Source organism: Triticum aestivum, chromosome 4B (assembly GCF_018294505.1).
Source record: "Triticum aestivum cultivar Chinese Spring chromosome 4B, IWGSC CS RefSeq v2.1, whole genome shotgun sequence".
In the NCBI taxonomy this organism is placed as follows: Eukaryota; Viridiplantae; Streptophyta; class Magnoliopsida; order Poales; family Poaceae; genus Triticum; species Triticum aestivum.
Window position 1 is genome coordinate 122863611 of NC_057804.1, and position 13493 is coordinate 122877103.

The window sequence follows — 13493 nt, forward strand, 5'->3', positions numbered from 1 at the left end:
CAGTTTGGTTTGGCCTACTAGATTGATCTTTCTTGCCATGGGAGAAGTGCTTAGCTTTGGGTTCAATCTTGCAGTGTCCTTACCCAGTGACAGAAAGGGTTGCAAGGCACATATTGTATTGTTGCCATCGAGGATAAAAAGATGGGGTTTATATCATATTGCTTGAGTTTATCCCTCTACATCATGTCATCTTGCTTAATGTGTTACTCTGTTCTTTGTGAACTTAATACTCTAGATGCAGGCAGGAGTCAGTCGATGTGTGGAGTAATAGTAGTAGATGCAGGTAGGAGTCGGTCTACTTGTTGCGGACGTGATGCCTATATACATGATCATGCCTAGATAATCTCATAATTATTCGCTTTTCTATCAATTGCTCGACAGTAATTTGTTCACCCACCGTAATACTTATGCTATCTCGAGAGAAGCCTCTAGTGAAACCTATGGCCCCCGGGTCTATCTCTTATCATATTGCTTCCAATCTACTTTTATTTGCATCTTTACTTTTTGCATCTATATTATAAAATACCAAAAATATATTTATCTTATCATACTATCTCTATCAGATCTCACTTTCGCAAGTGGCCATGAAGGGATTGACAACCCCTTTATTGCGTTGGTTCCGAGTTCTTTGTTTGTTTGTGTAGGTTCGTGGGACTTGTTGAGGAGCCTCCTACTGGATTGATACCTTGGTTCTCAAAAACTGAGGGAAATACTTACGCCACTCTGCTGCATCACCCTTTCCTCTTCAAGGAAAACCAACGCAAGCTCAAGACGTAGCAAGCCGCGAACCAGTTTCGCCTAAGTTAAAAAAACTACTCCGAGTGAGAGCAATCCTCCCACTCGGGGGCTTAGCCGCGAACTAATTTCGCCTAAGTTAAAAATCTACTCCGAGTCAGAGCAATCCTCTCACTCGGGGGCTTAGCCGCGAACCAGTTTTTCCTAAGTTAAAAACCTACTCCGAGTGAAGAGCAATCCTCCCACTCGTAGGCTTAGCGACGAACCAGTTTCGCCTAAGCTAAAAAACCTACTCCAAGTGGAGAGCAATCCTCCCACTAGGAGGCTTAGCCGCGAACCAGTTTCGCCTAAGTTAAAAAAACTACTGCGAGTGGAGAACAATCCTCCCACAAGGAGGCTTAGCCGCGAACCAGTTTCGCCTAAGTATTCACATTAAGCACTCTGTAAGCAGAAAAGCAATATTCGGATAAATCTACCAAGTTCAGATAAAACCTTCAAGTTCGGAACCGCAAGCAAAAGTATTCGGACGTCAAGCCCGAAGTAGTTTAACTATTACAGGATCACTCGGCATCCCGTGGCAAATAAATTCAAACCATTACAAGTTTTCATTCACTCGGCAGGAGGAGGGCTCACTGGCTCGACGAAAGTGTCCTAGTCGATGTCGTCAGCTATGCGAGTTGCAGCTTCAATGAAAGTCTCCATAAAGGATTCGAATTGGAGTTTCTTCGTATTCGCCACTTGGAGAGCCTTCAGCTTCTCTTCTTTGGCATCCTTGCAATGGACTCTGACGAGTGAGAGGGCCACGTCGGCTCCACAGCTAGCAGCTAATTTCTTCCACGCCTGCACTTGACTCGGGACATCATTGAGTCGAGTCATCAGAGACTTGAGATCATTCTAAAGTTTGTCCTCTGGCCACAGTTCTTGGTCTATCCTTGACAATGCCACCTTCAGTCGAGCAATATACCCCAAGACACTGTCGAGCCGAGCTTTGAGTCGGGGTACGTTCATGGAAGCTTCATCCTTGACGAGTGACTTCGTGGGGTCCAGGCCTGGTTCGTTTCGGTCGGTCTCCTGCTCAAAATTCTAACAGAACTCTGCACAAGGAGGGAAAATACGAGTCAGGAGCAATATTGTATGGAAGTTTTTTGGATTCACTCGAACGAGGAAGGATACCTTCGAGCATGATGTACATTTTCTTTGCAAGGCCCCCCAAGTAAGCCTCCAGCTTGTCCCTCTTTCGAGTGAGCTGGTCCACCTTGTCCGTCAAGATGACCTTCTCCTCCTTCAGCTGAGCGGCCTCCTTCTTCACCTCCTCAACGGTAGTCTTTAGAGCCGCATTATCCTTTTCAAGTTTGTCGACTGAAGCGAGCTTTCTCTCAGCCGCTTCAGTCTTCTCCCATCCCACCTTTTGCGCTCCTGCAAGTTCAGTATCCTTCCTCTCCAGTGCCTGCTTCATAGTGTCTAAAGAAATAATATTCTTCAGTCGTGCTTGGAGTTGACGGTTTTCACTATGCACATCTGTTCGAGCGAAATCACTCGGTTCATAGGACAGAAAGGAAGAAATTGCAAAGCTTTCAGTCAGCAAAGTATTACCTCCCATGGTCTTCACTTCAGCCTGTGCATCCTTCAAGTTCTTCTTGGCAAGTTCCAGCTCGAGCTGGAGTTGGATCTTTTCCTTCTCCAGGGAAGCATATTGAGTTACAAGTCCACTAGATTTCTGAAGTCAAGAAAAAGAGAATTCCGTTGACAAAAGCAAGGACCCTCCACTTCAAGTGGAGAAGATCAAGTCCAAAGTGTTCTTATAAAACAAATGTGTTCTCAGACCCCTGCCGACTGCTCACAGACGACTATGTCTCGGGGACTACACCCAGTGGGTGCACTCAGCGTGCCCTCACTAGAATAATTGCTCACTTGGTATGGCCCGACCGAACCGAGTGGAAGAGCCAAAATATCCCTTGTTCTCAAAGCCCCGCCGACTGCCCGTAGTCGACTGCGGTCTCCGGGACTACACCCAGTGGGTGTACTCAGCGTGCCCCCACTGGATCAGATACCCACTCGGCGCGGCCTGGCCGGACCGAGTGAAGAGCTGCAAACAAACATATTCTAAGACCCCTGCCGAATCAAACATTCGATGAGGGTCTTGGGGACTACACCCAGTGGCGCACTCAGTGTGCCCCCACTGGACCAAACACCCCACTCGACACAGCCTGACCGACTCGAGTAGAAGAAGAGCTACGCAGCGAATGAAAACACCCAGTGGGTGTACTGATTCAAGACAAAGAAAATCCAATCAGAAATCAACTTACAATCGCACTTACTCGAACGTTAGCCTGAAGGGGAGAACTGGCATCATAAGCAGCCTTGCTAGAATCGTACACCTCTTTCAGCCGCTCCATCATCAAACCTGCATGGATCATAGCTTCCATGGCAGCTCCTGTCTGGTCCTCCAGGACATGATGAAGACCAAATCCACTCGGTGCAGGAGTTGGTGGTACAGCTGGAGGGATCAGCGTTTGAGTCTGTCCAGTCAACATCGAAGGCTGGACAGTCGACAAGCGGTCAGCAAAGGAGACACCAACTCGAGACGAACTGCCAATTTCTTGAACAACAGGTTTGGGCGGCGGATGAGACGTCTGACTAGAAGACACCCTCCGGGCTAGGTTCCATGAGGTGGTTGAGGCACTGCCTTTTCCTCCTTCATTCCTTGGAGGCTCCTCTTTGTCGTCGTCTTGAAGTTGGATAACATCTGTTGGCACTGTAATCACTCGACAGTAAGATTTCAATCGATAGTAGATTTCAATCAACAGTAAGGTTTCAACCGACAAGGTGTGAAGTGATATTACCTGCTTGAGAAGTGGCCACGTCTACAGTCTCCGCGTCTGCGGTCTCGTTATCAATGTCCATAAGGGACGTCCCAGAAGTAGCAGCCCTGGACACCCAGAATCACACTCGGTCAAACAAGAAAGAAGGTCTGCAACAGCAAAGAGGAAAATAAGAAGAGATACTTACACCGAAGCAATAGGCACAACGACTTTGATCATGGGCAGAGCCTTCTGAGGCTTAGGAGGATTGACCTTGGCTTGCTTGGTAGCTTTCTCCGACGGGTCAGGAGTCGACGTCCGAGTGCGCTTTAGAGTCCTTGCACTCTACATCGCTGCCTTGCCTTGGTCTACTACAGAGTCTTGTGATTGCTTGGTGCGTCACTTAGTGCGTGGTGGTGACTCGACCTCCTCATCATCGTCAGAGTCATCACTGTCATCGTCGTTGTCGTCTGCATACTCCATATCGTCACTGCCCTTGCTCTCTGCTCCTCTGAGGTGCGGTTCTCTGTTTGACATGGGCGAGTACATCTTTGTGAACACCTTACACAGATCACACAGATCAATCGGGCTCCAGTACAGCTGCACATTGAAAGATAAAAGGAAAAACACTCGACAAAGTCAGGCCAGACCTCTCCTGGAGGATGTTCAGCATCGAATGGCAAGATCCGTTTTGCTCCGCGTGAGCTGTCCTTGTTCCCGGTGATGCTTCGAAGCCACTGCGCCATCATCTCCTCTCCGACCTCCTCCGGGTGGGTTAGAGCGGTGTCTTCTGGGCCCGAGTACATCCACATGGGGTGGTCGTGAGATTGCAAGGGCTGGATGCGTCGACTGAGAAACACCTCCATCAAATCCATGCCTGTAACTCCGCTCTGGATTAGTGCCACGAATGCTTTGACTAGGATGGCCACCTCGCCATTCTCGTGTTCTTCTACAGTCAATGAGTGAGGGGCGTGGAGTCTCTCCAGAGAGAAAGGAGGAAGACCAGTCGACTGATCCGGAGTTGGGACATCCTTGCAATAGAACTAGGTCGACTGCCACCCTCTAACAGATTTAGGAAAGGTCATAGGAGGAAAGGAGCGCCTACCCCTCATCTGGATTCCTAACCCCCCACACATGTGGATCACGCGCATCCTCTCGTCAGTCGGATTAGCTTTCTTCACCGATTGAGATCGGCAAGTGAAAATGTGCTTGAGCAATCCCTAGTGTGTACATCCCAGGAAATTCTCACACATTGAAACGAATGCGGCAAGATATGAGATAGTGTTGGGAGGAAAGTGGTGGATCTAAGAACCGAAGAAATTCAAGAAACCTCAGAAGAATGGACGTTGGGGCAGTGAGAAACCTCTTTCAATGTGCATCGCGAGGAGGACTCGTTCGCCATCATGAGGCGCGGCCTCCGAATCCCCCTCCGGCAGCCTCCAAGATCCCTCTACAAGCAAGCCATCGGTGACGAGATTCTCCAGATCCTCCCCCGAGACGGAGGAGGGGATCCCGTCCCCTTGGATCCAACCTAGCGGCAGGGCGGACCGCGAGGTCGACCCCTTCGCCATCTTCTTTCCCTTGGCCATTGTCTTCTTCGCGCGCTCCAGAGCCCTGGTTTTGTCCTTCGCCATTGCTGTGGTGGTCGGCGGATTCGAGCGAGGCAGCGTTGCATTGGAGAGAGCTAGGCGGAGAAGCAGAGGAGAAGGGGGAAAATGGCAGGCACTGTTCAACGCATCGGCAGTGTCACCTTATATGGCTTCACGACCGAGTGGTTGACTTGTGGGCCCGCGCAATCTCAGCGCATCCCGCAACTGGCGCCCGCTCGATATGTGGCAAAAAAGGTGGCACGAGGATCGAGGAGTCCCTCTCACTTGCCCCGCTTACTGCGTTGTGCCCCGACCCGTGCGCTTCTCCAAAATTCAAATCTCGCGAAATCCGGACATGGCAAATCAGTCGATCGCACCAAAGATACCCATATCCAATCTGCTCAGAACCGTGCTACGTATTTCGCTTAGAAATTCCAGAACTCAGAATCGATCAAGGCAACTAACGAAGGATTAAATATCAAGCTTGCTGTCAGGTGCTCCTGAGAAAGTGTCTCTGGGACATTCAGTCGGGCCAAAGACAGTTTTAACCCTTCTTCACTCGGACCTCGATCCATTCGGGGGCTAATGACGGTGACATGTACCTAGGGTAGGGTCCTAGGCCTGACCTATATGCCCTTCCCAAGTACATCATATAAGAGGCTAAGACCTACAAAGTCAAACATAAGATACTGACTGAAATCCTCTTGAAGTGCAATCCACTCGACAGACGATTCCACTCGGATACCTCAATTCCACTCGACCATCGTTATCTCACCCGAAAGACAAGAATCAACTCAGAAGACAGAAGGCCTAAGGTCGCCTGTAGATAGCAACGGTCGGTCATTCACTCCGCCACCATAAAGATCATTAAATATGGGCGTTACCAAAAACGTTCATGACTTTACTCCCTCATTGAACCCTTGAGTAACCGAGGGCTGCCAGGGGCCGGCGCACTCTATATAAGCCACCCTCCCCTCTGGCACAAGGGTTCGCACCCCCGTTAACTTCATACTCCAATCTACAAGCCTCCGAGGCACCGGGACGTAGGGTTGTTACCTTCTCCGCGAGGGGTCTGAACTCGTAAAACTAAGTGTACAACCTTGTCGTAGCTAGGACTCGGCCCTCTCCTACATACCCCCTTTCTCTACTGTCAGATCCGTTCCCACGACACCCCCCATATTCAGCCCAAATATGGGACGGATATGAGGGCGCCTGGGTGCGCCCGGGCACGCCCGCCACGTCGGACCTGGCCCACGCTGGCCCACCCGACCCCACATAAAATCCTCCCCATCCGCTTGCCGGACCAAACCCTAGCCACTTCACTCCCGTCCCCTTCACTCCCCTCTGCCACCCAAGCTCGTCTCCGGCTACTTCCGGTTGTCTCCAGCATCCGTCGACCCCGAGCTCATCCCATGCAGCCTCGAGGAGGAGATGGTCGTCCAGCTTGCGCTCCGCCGCGCCTGGGAGGAGGCTCGTGGATGGCTGTGCTCGGAATGCATCCGTCGGGAATCCATCGCGTCCGCCCAAATGGGGCATGGATTCGGCGCTAGGCCGGCCGTAGCTGCCTCGTCGGAGGCCGTGTGGTCCGTCTGGCGTCCGAACTCGCTGGCTGACGCACATCCCTTCGGTGGCGCGCCGATATTGGGGACGCACCATCGTCCTACGAGGCCATGTCACGACATGCAAGTCGTGCAAGGCATCAGGCGCGGGAGGCGACGACGAACATCGGCGAGGCGGAGTTGCATTCTCCGGTGCCCCATATGGTGCATCAGTCCGGGCACCACAACGGCATCATGGTGGATGTTGGCGGCTTGTCCCCGGACGGATCCATCATCGATCTGACGTCCACCGGCACCGTTTGGGTTCCGGTCTCCGACGAGGAAGAGTAGGGCATGAGAGACGGCGGGACTTGTGTCCCGTGAGCCAGCTCGTGTCCCATGCCCTACCCTACCTTGCCGGCGACCGGACCAACACTCTGAGGAGCGCAGCCGGCCGCCAGACATGGCCAAGGCGGAGCTGGGCGAGCGTTGAGCGGAACCGGACGAGTTCTGCGTAGATTAGGTTTCACGTTGCATGTAATAATATGGATTTGAAGTTTCTAATTTGAGGTATCCGAATGTGGAATGCGTTTTTTGAGGTCGCGTCCGCAGACGTTTGAGTGGTCGGATTGCCTGTCAAGTCCGGTTGTAGATGCTCTTATGCTCACAATAGGTACGCCACTTCAGTGGTTGAGCAAGTACTGCCATCGGTGCTCCAGGAATGCCGAGCTTGGGTGCTCTTATGCATACGGATGGGGAGGCGTTCTGTGGGCGGCTTGAGGAGTGGAGAGACGTGGGGCTGGGTCCAATTGGGATTAGGTGGTTAGATGAATTGTTTGGTGAGACATATATGGAGGGGAGAGCTGTCAAGATTAATAGTGGTAACTTGGCTAGGGTTTGGCATGATCCATGGTTAGATGCTGCGCCCTTTGCGAAAAATTCCCTATCCTGTTCAGTGTATGTTAGGATCAGGATGGGACCGTTGCGGATTTTGTGGCAAAAAACTATAAGCTGGGCTTCAGGCGCAGGTTGTTTGGGGAAATTTATGATCAATGGGAATGGGTTGTGTCTGAGGCTAGAAAATATGCGTTAAACACTACCCCTGACACTGTATTTTGGAAACTGTGCAAGAACAAAAAGCTTACCACTAAATCTGTGTATGAGTGGTTGGAGAGAGATATAGCTGGCCCTAACTATAAGTGGCTCTGGAAAGCCAGCATTCCGTTGAAAATCAAAATATTTTTGTGGCAGCTTTTCCAAAATGTTGTGTTGACTCGGGATAACTTACGGAAGAGGAATTGGCCTGGGAACCCTATTTGTTCTTTCTGCACCAGTGTAGAAACTGCAAACCATTTGTTCTTTACATGTTCTCTTGCTAGAACTATCTGGGGGACGTTGGGCCTCACGGCTGGAGCATCCTGTTGCCCACGATCGCTATGGCAAAGTTGGGCGTGGTTGTATAAATTTTTCCCTGGAGGAAAAAAGTTTTACATGATGATTATTGCTGCTTTGTGCTGGGGGATCTGGTGTCTCCGAAATAAAGTTACCTTTGACAAGTATAATGCTCGCTCTCCTTTGGAGGCTGTTTTCAGTGCTTGTTCTTTTATGTTGTATTGGGCAGGGCTGCTAAAAGGAGAAGATAGATCGAAGTTTCAGGCGGGCGTGAAGAGACTAGCGTATGTGGCAGCAGCTCTGGCGGACAGGAACCAATCGCGAGGTGTGATGATGTTGAAAGATGAAGATGGGATACAGATCGGCTAACTTGTTCGCTTTGCAGTCCACTGGGGTTTGATGCCCGTCCTGGAGTGTCCTATGATTTTGGAGAATTTCTGCTTTCTGCCCTGTGTAGGCTAGGTAGCCTCCCAGGGTTCGCTTTATTGTCATTGTTGGTTAGGATAGAGGCTAGTAAGTGTCGTCAGGTTTTTGCCCCATGGCGGTTGATCCGTTTTAGGGTCATCTTGCGGTGGGTTTTCTGGCGATGCTCCAGCTCGCTCTTCCCCTTTCAGTCTTATTTTGGATAGATGGCTTGGATAACTACTGGTACAATGTATTTCCGTTGATTGCAAAATTAATGGAAAGAGGTGTGAGCCCGGTTGGAAAAAAAGATGAATTGTTTGGTGTATCACGTGTGATTGTACTAACATTCATTGTGGTTGTGCATAGGCACGAACGAATCCGCAGTTTCTGACAAAACCATTGCTTTGCTCTTGCACCTTGATGGCACGGATTAAACCCGGGCATGGGCAGCCCGGCCCGACGACCCGGCCCGAGCCCGGCCCGAAAAACCTGGGCCGGGCCGGGCCGGGCTTGACATTCGGGCCGGGCTCGGGCTTTGTTTTGCAGCCCGAAAGATAGTTCGGGCCGGGCTCGGGCTTCAATTTTCCTGTATTTCGGGCCGGGCTTTCGGGCTTCGGGCCGGGCTTTCGGGCTTCGGGCCGGGCTTGCACGTGCACGTACTAGAAAATAGCATTCGGGACGGGCTTTCGGGCTTCGGGCTTGACTTCGGGCCGGGCTCGGGCTTGAAAATATGGAGTATTTCGGGCTTCGGGCCGGGCTTGGGCTTGAGAAATGAAGGTCGGGCTTTTACAAGCCCGGCCCAAAACCCGGCCCGGCCCGACGTTTGCCCAGGTTTAGCACGGATGTTCCGAAAAGAAGCAGCAAAAATGCAAAATCAATACCATGTCATTATGTCAACAGCAAACACAAGGTCGACCCGTTGCTCTCCCATTAGCAGTGAGCTGACTAGGAGTTTAACTACTCCCCTTGCATCTGGAGTAGGCAGGCAAAGTGATCTATGAAAGGGAGAATCACTGGAAAGTGAGCAGCATGCGAAGGTGAGCACTACCAAGAAAAAGAAAAAGGGATTTCCTCTTCTTTCCTTCCTCCCTTTTGACCATATAAAAATCAGCGGCTAGACCTTTCAAGGATGTACTCAATTGTTTCGCATTATGTTTGTATATCGTGTGCCGACACGGCACCAGACATGTTCCCAACTCTCGTTTTGCCGTGTCTAAAACTTCAAATATTGCATTTTAGGAAATATTTACATCTCATTGCAACGGACGGGCAATTACGTGACGAAAGTAAAGGAGAACCATGAACAAAAAGAAAAAAAATCCACGCTTTGTAATAATCTTTTGATCTTGTATAGCCTATACACAATTATCCCCCGGAAAGAAAAATCTATACACAATTACACATCAATAAAGAATTCCCACGCCCAATGAAACAACAAAAGAGTAAAGAACAAATGGAGGCGTGCACGCCGCAAGGAAAATAAACAAAGAAAAAGTAAGAAAGAATGCAAATGTATGCCTCCCTTTTTCCATGGTGCCGTGTCTTCTCATCTCATTTTGCCCCGGTTCACCTGCACGCACGCACGCACGACGAGCGGAAACCGGTGGGACGTCGCTGTGGAGTTGTTAACGAGTGGTCGCTGCTCCTTGATTTGACTAGGCCGGAGCACGATCGCCAAGATCAGCTGCTCGCCACGAAATTGGCCGTCAATTCGAGGAGGAATCCTCGCAGCTTTGGCTTCTTCTCCGCATTTCTGATTCCATCCTCTCGCATTGCTTTCCGTCTCGACTGTGTGTGTTCCAATGGCGACTCGCGTCGCTTCCTGGGCCCCTCGGCTCGAGTGGCTGCTGACGCAATGCGGATCCAGACATCGCATCAGCAGCGTTGGGTGCGTGCGTGCGTGCGTGGCGGTCAATGGCGGCCGGCCTCGCTAGTCGGTGTCAGTGAGGTCAAACTGGTCCGTGCCGGAGCGGGACAGCACGCGGCGGGCGGTCCCGGAGCGGGAGACCGGCGCCGTCGAGCAGGCCGCGAGCGCGCGCTCCAGGGCGTCCACCACCTCGGTCATGGACGGGCGCTCGCAGCCGACGGGGCCCACGCAGTCGGCGGCGAGGTAGCCGACGTAGGCCAGCGCCTCGGCCTCGTGCGGCGTCGGAGCGGGGAGGCGCGGGTCGAGCACGCGCGCGACGTCGTCGGCGAGGATGTGCGGCACGGTGAAGTCCACCACGTTCTTGGGGGTCACGCTCTCGGCGTACCGCTGCACGACGCGGCAGCCGGACATGAGCTCCAGCAGCACCACGCCGAAGCTGTACACGTCGCTCTTGTCCGTCAGGTGCTGCAGCCTGTAGTACTCTGGGTCCATGTACCCCACCGTGCCGCCGGTGTAGATCGTCCGCTGCTGCTGCTGCTCCTGCTGCTGCGGGTTGTCCTCGCAGTCGCCGGCGGGGTCCAGGACCGAGGACAGCCCGAAGTCGGCGATCTTGGCCGTCCACGAGTCGTCCATGAGGATGTTGGCGGACTTGATGTCGCGGTGGATGATGGGCGGCACGGCGTAGACGTGCATGTACTCGATGCCGCGCGCGGCGCCCAGCGCGATGGTGAGCCGCCCGCGCCACGACAGCACCGGCGCCGCCATGGGGCTGCGGTCGTGGAGCTGGTCGTGGAGGGTGCCGTTCATCATGAACTCGTACACCAGCACGCGCTCGCCGGACTCGGCGCAGCACCCCAGCAAGCACACGATGTTCTTGTGGTTGGCGCGCGCCAGAGCAATCAGCTCCGAGTTGAAGGCTGTCTCGCGGTCGCGCCGGCGCGCCGGCCGCGCCGCCGAGCTCGACGACTTGGCGTGATCCTCGGCACGTTTTATCGCCACCTCCCGCCCGTCCGGGAGCGTGCCGCGGTACACCGACCCGAAGCTCCCTGACCCGATCCGCCGGCTGTCGTCGAACCCCTCCGTCGCCGCGCGTAGAGTGTCCAGTGTGAAATGCTCCACCACGCTGCCGGGCCCCTTGCTCCTGCTGGACCCAAGCCGTGGCGGCATCAGGGACTGCATCGCGGCAAGCTCATCCGGGCTGTTGTTGCGGCGGCGCCGCCGGCGGCACCATAGGAGCAGCGCGAACTGCAATGCCACCACCAGCACAAGCAAAGCAGCCGCCGCGACGGCAGCCCAAATAATGATCTTTCTCCTCTTGCCGCCGCCGGCCTTTCCAGGGTTCGCTGCCTTGGGGACAGCGACGTTGAGCTCGAAAGCGCAGTCCACGCAGATGCAACGGCCGCCGGCGCAGAGGTTGGCCGAGCCCGGCAGGACGCCGCATTGGCACGAGGACATGGGCACGCACGGGCCCGGCAGGACGCGGTCGAAGACGAGGCGGTTGGTGGCGTTGAACTCGTGGCCTCCCCAGCACACCAGGGAGTAGTTCGCCATGAGGACGCCGCAGAACGCGCCGCCCTGAGCCTGGACGTCGATGTACTGCAAGCCGGCGAGGGGCGCCGGCGGCGCAGCGACGCCGTCGCCGAAGCATCGGATGGTACCGTTGGTCCGCAGCCCGCAGACGCCGGTCTCGCCCAGCGCGAGCGCGGCGTATCCAGCGGTGGCGTTCTCACCGTCGAGCGCCGGCGCGCCTCTACCCCAGCACGAGAGGCCCCCGCCCGTGGAGAGCGCGCACGCGTGCTGGCCGCACGCGACGACCACGTCGTAGCTCCCGCCCTGCGGCGCGGCGGTGACGGCCTCGATATCCTCCGTCTTGTTCCCAAAGCACCGGATAGGCGTGGCCGTGGGCGGGCCCGCGACGATGCCGCACACGAACCCCTTACCCACGGCAACGGCGACGAACCGGAGCCCGGTCGGGATGGCCAGCCCGCGCCAGCGCCAGCAATGGAGCTCGCCGCTGGAGAGCACCCCGCAGACGCGGTAGCCGCTGGAGGCGAGCGCCCGGAGCGGCGGGCCGAGGTAGACCCTCTTGGACCTGCTCGCGTTCTTGGACAGGTCCCACCAGCGCATGTCGACGGCGTCGGCGCGCGCGGAGGACGGGCCGACGGCGCAGAGGAAGTCCTCGCCGCCGGCCAGCGCGGAGAAGGGGTGCGTGGAGGGGTACGTCTCCTGGCGCTGGTGGTCGCCGCCGGCCGCCGTGCAGTTGAGGTCAAGCAGCGCCGGCGACGCCGCGGACGGCAGCAGCCCGCACACTATGGTCGTCTCCTTGGCCTTGGCCATGGCGAACGTGGAGAGCGTGGACGCCGCGCCCGGCCGCAGCAGCAGCGGCACCACGAGCAAGGCGAGGAAGAGCTGAGGCGGCCGCATCGCGCGCGTGCGGAGGAGTAGGAGCGGTGGAGCAGAGTAGGAGACGGACGGAAAATGGACATGGTAGAGCAGCCAGCCAGCCAAGCAGGTGAGCAATTTGCTCTGTCAGCCACACTAGTCCCTCCAGCTTAGCCGCCTACTTCATCCTAGTATTTCATTTCACCGGAGCTCTGCCAACTATTCCCACCAGCTTTGCCACTGGCCTAGAGTGTCTGCCCCCTCCTGGAGAAGATAATGGCTAAGTGTGAAACAAAATGGGAGACGAGTTGCTTATCATGTCGCCGAGACGGGATTGCGCGGAGCACTGGCGGTGCTGGTGCATGTGGGCATTGTGGGTTGCTTCCTCTCCGGCTTGTTTGCTTCCTGTAGGATGTGTCATCCAGGGAAAACTACCTACCACCATCTACTTAACAACAGCAGCAGGTCGGTTTGACATGTTCCACTGCCCACTGGGGAAAAGCGCGGGTAGACTCCCTTTTGGTTTCGTCTCTCCGCATGGAGATGGCTGCAACAATGCCGGACAAATGATAGTGCCTTCTCACTTGCCGCCCGGTTTATTTTCTCCCTTGAGAGAAAACACTTTGAGGGCGAGTGATGAGCGATCATCGATCACTAATATCAGGATAGGCCTTTGCTAACGAATCCAATCTGACTTTTTTATAACCTTTGTTCCTTTTTCATATGTAGGCAATAATTGGTTGCATACGTTCAGGTGTAGGCTCGATCCAGGATGCTGCGTGGT

General features: G+C 54.3%; 1 protein-coding gene across 1 annotated transcript; it reads right to left on the minus strand.

Moving 5' to 3' along the window:
* Positions 1 to 9766: 9766 nt before the first annotated feature.
* LOC123091405 (serine/threonine-protein kinase-like protein CCR4) lies at positions 9767 to 13157 on the minus strand. Its single transcript, XM_044512903.1, has one exon. The coding sequence runs from the start codon at positions 12749 to 12751 to the stop codon at positions 10391 to 10393; it is 2361 nt and encodes a 786-aa protein (XP_044368838.1). The 5' UTR covers positions 12752 to 13157; the 3' UTR covers positions 9767 to 10390.
* Between the last annotated feature and the right edge of the window lie 336 nt (positions 13158 to 13493).

Coding starts and splice junctions, on each gene's coding strand:
- LOC123091405 (XM_044512903.1), bottom strand. CDS start 12,751: ATGCGGCCGCCTCAGCTCTTCCTCGCCTTGCTCGTGGTGCCGCTGCTG.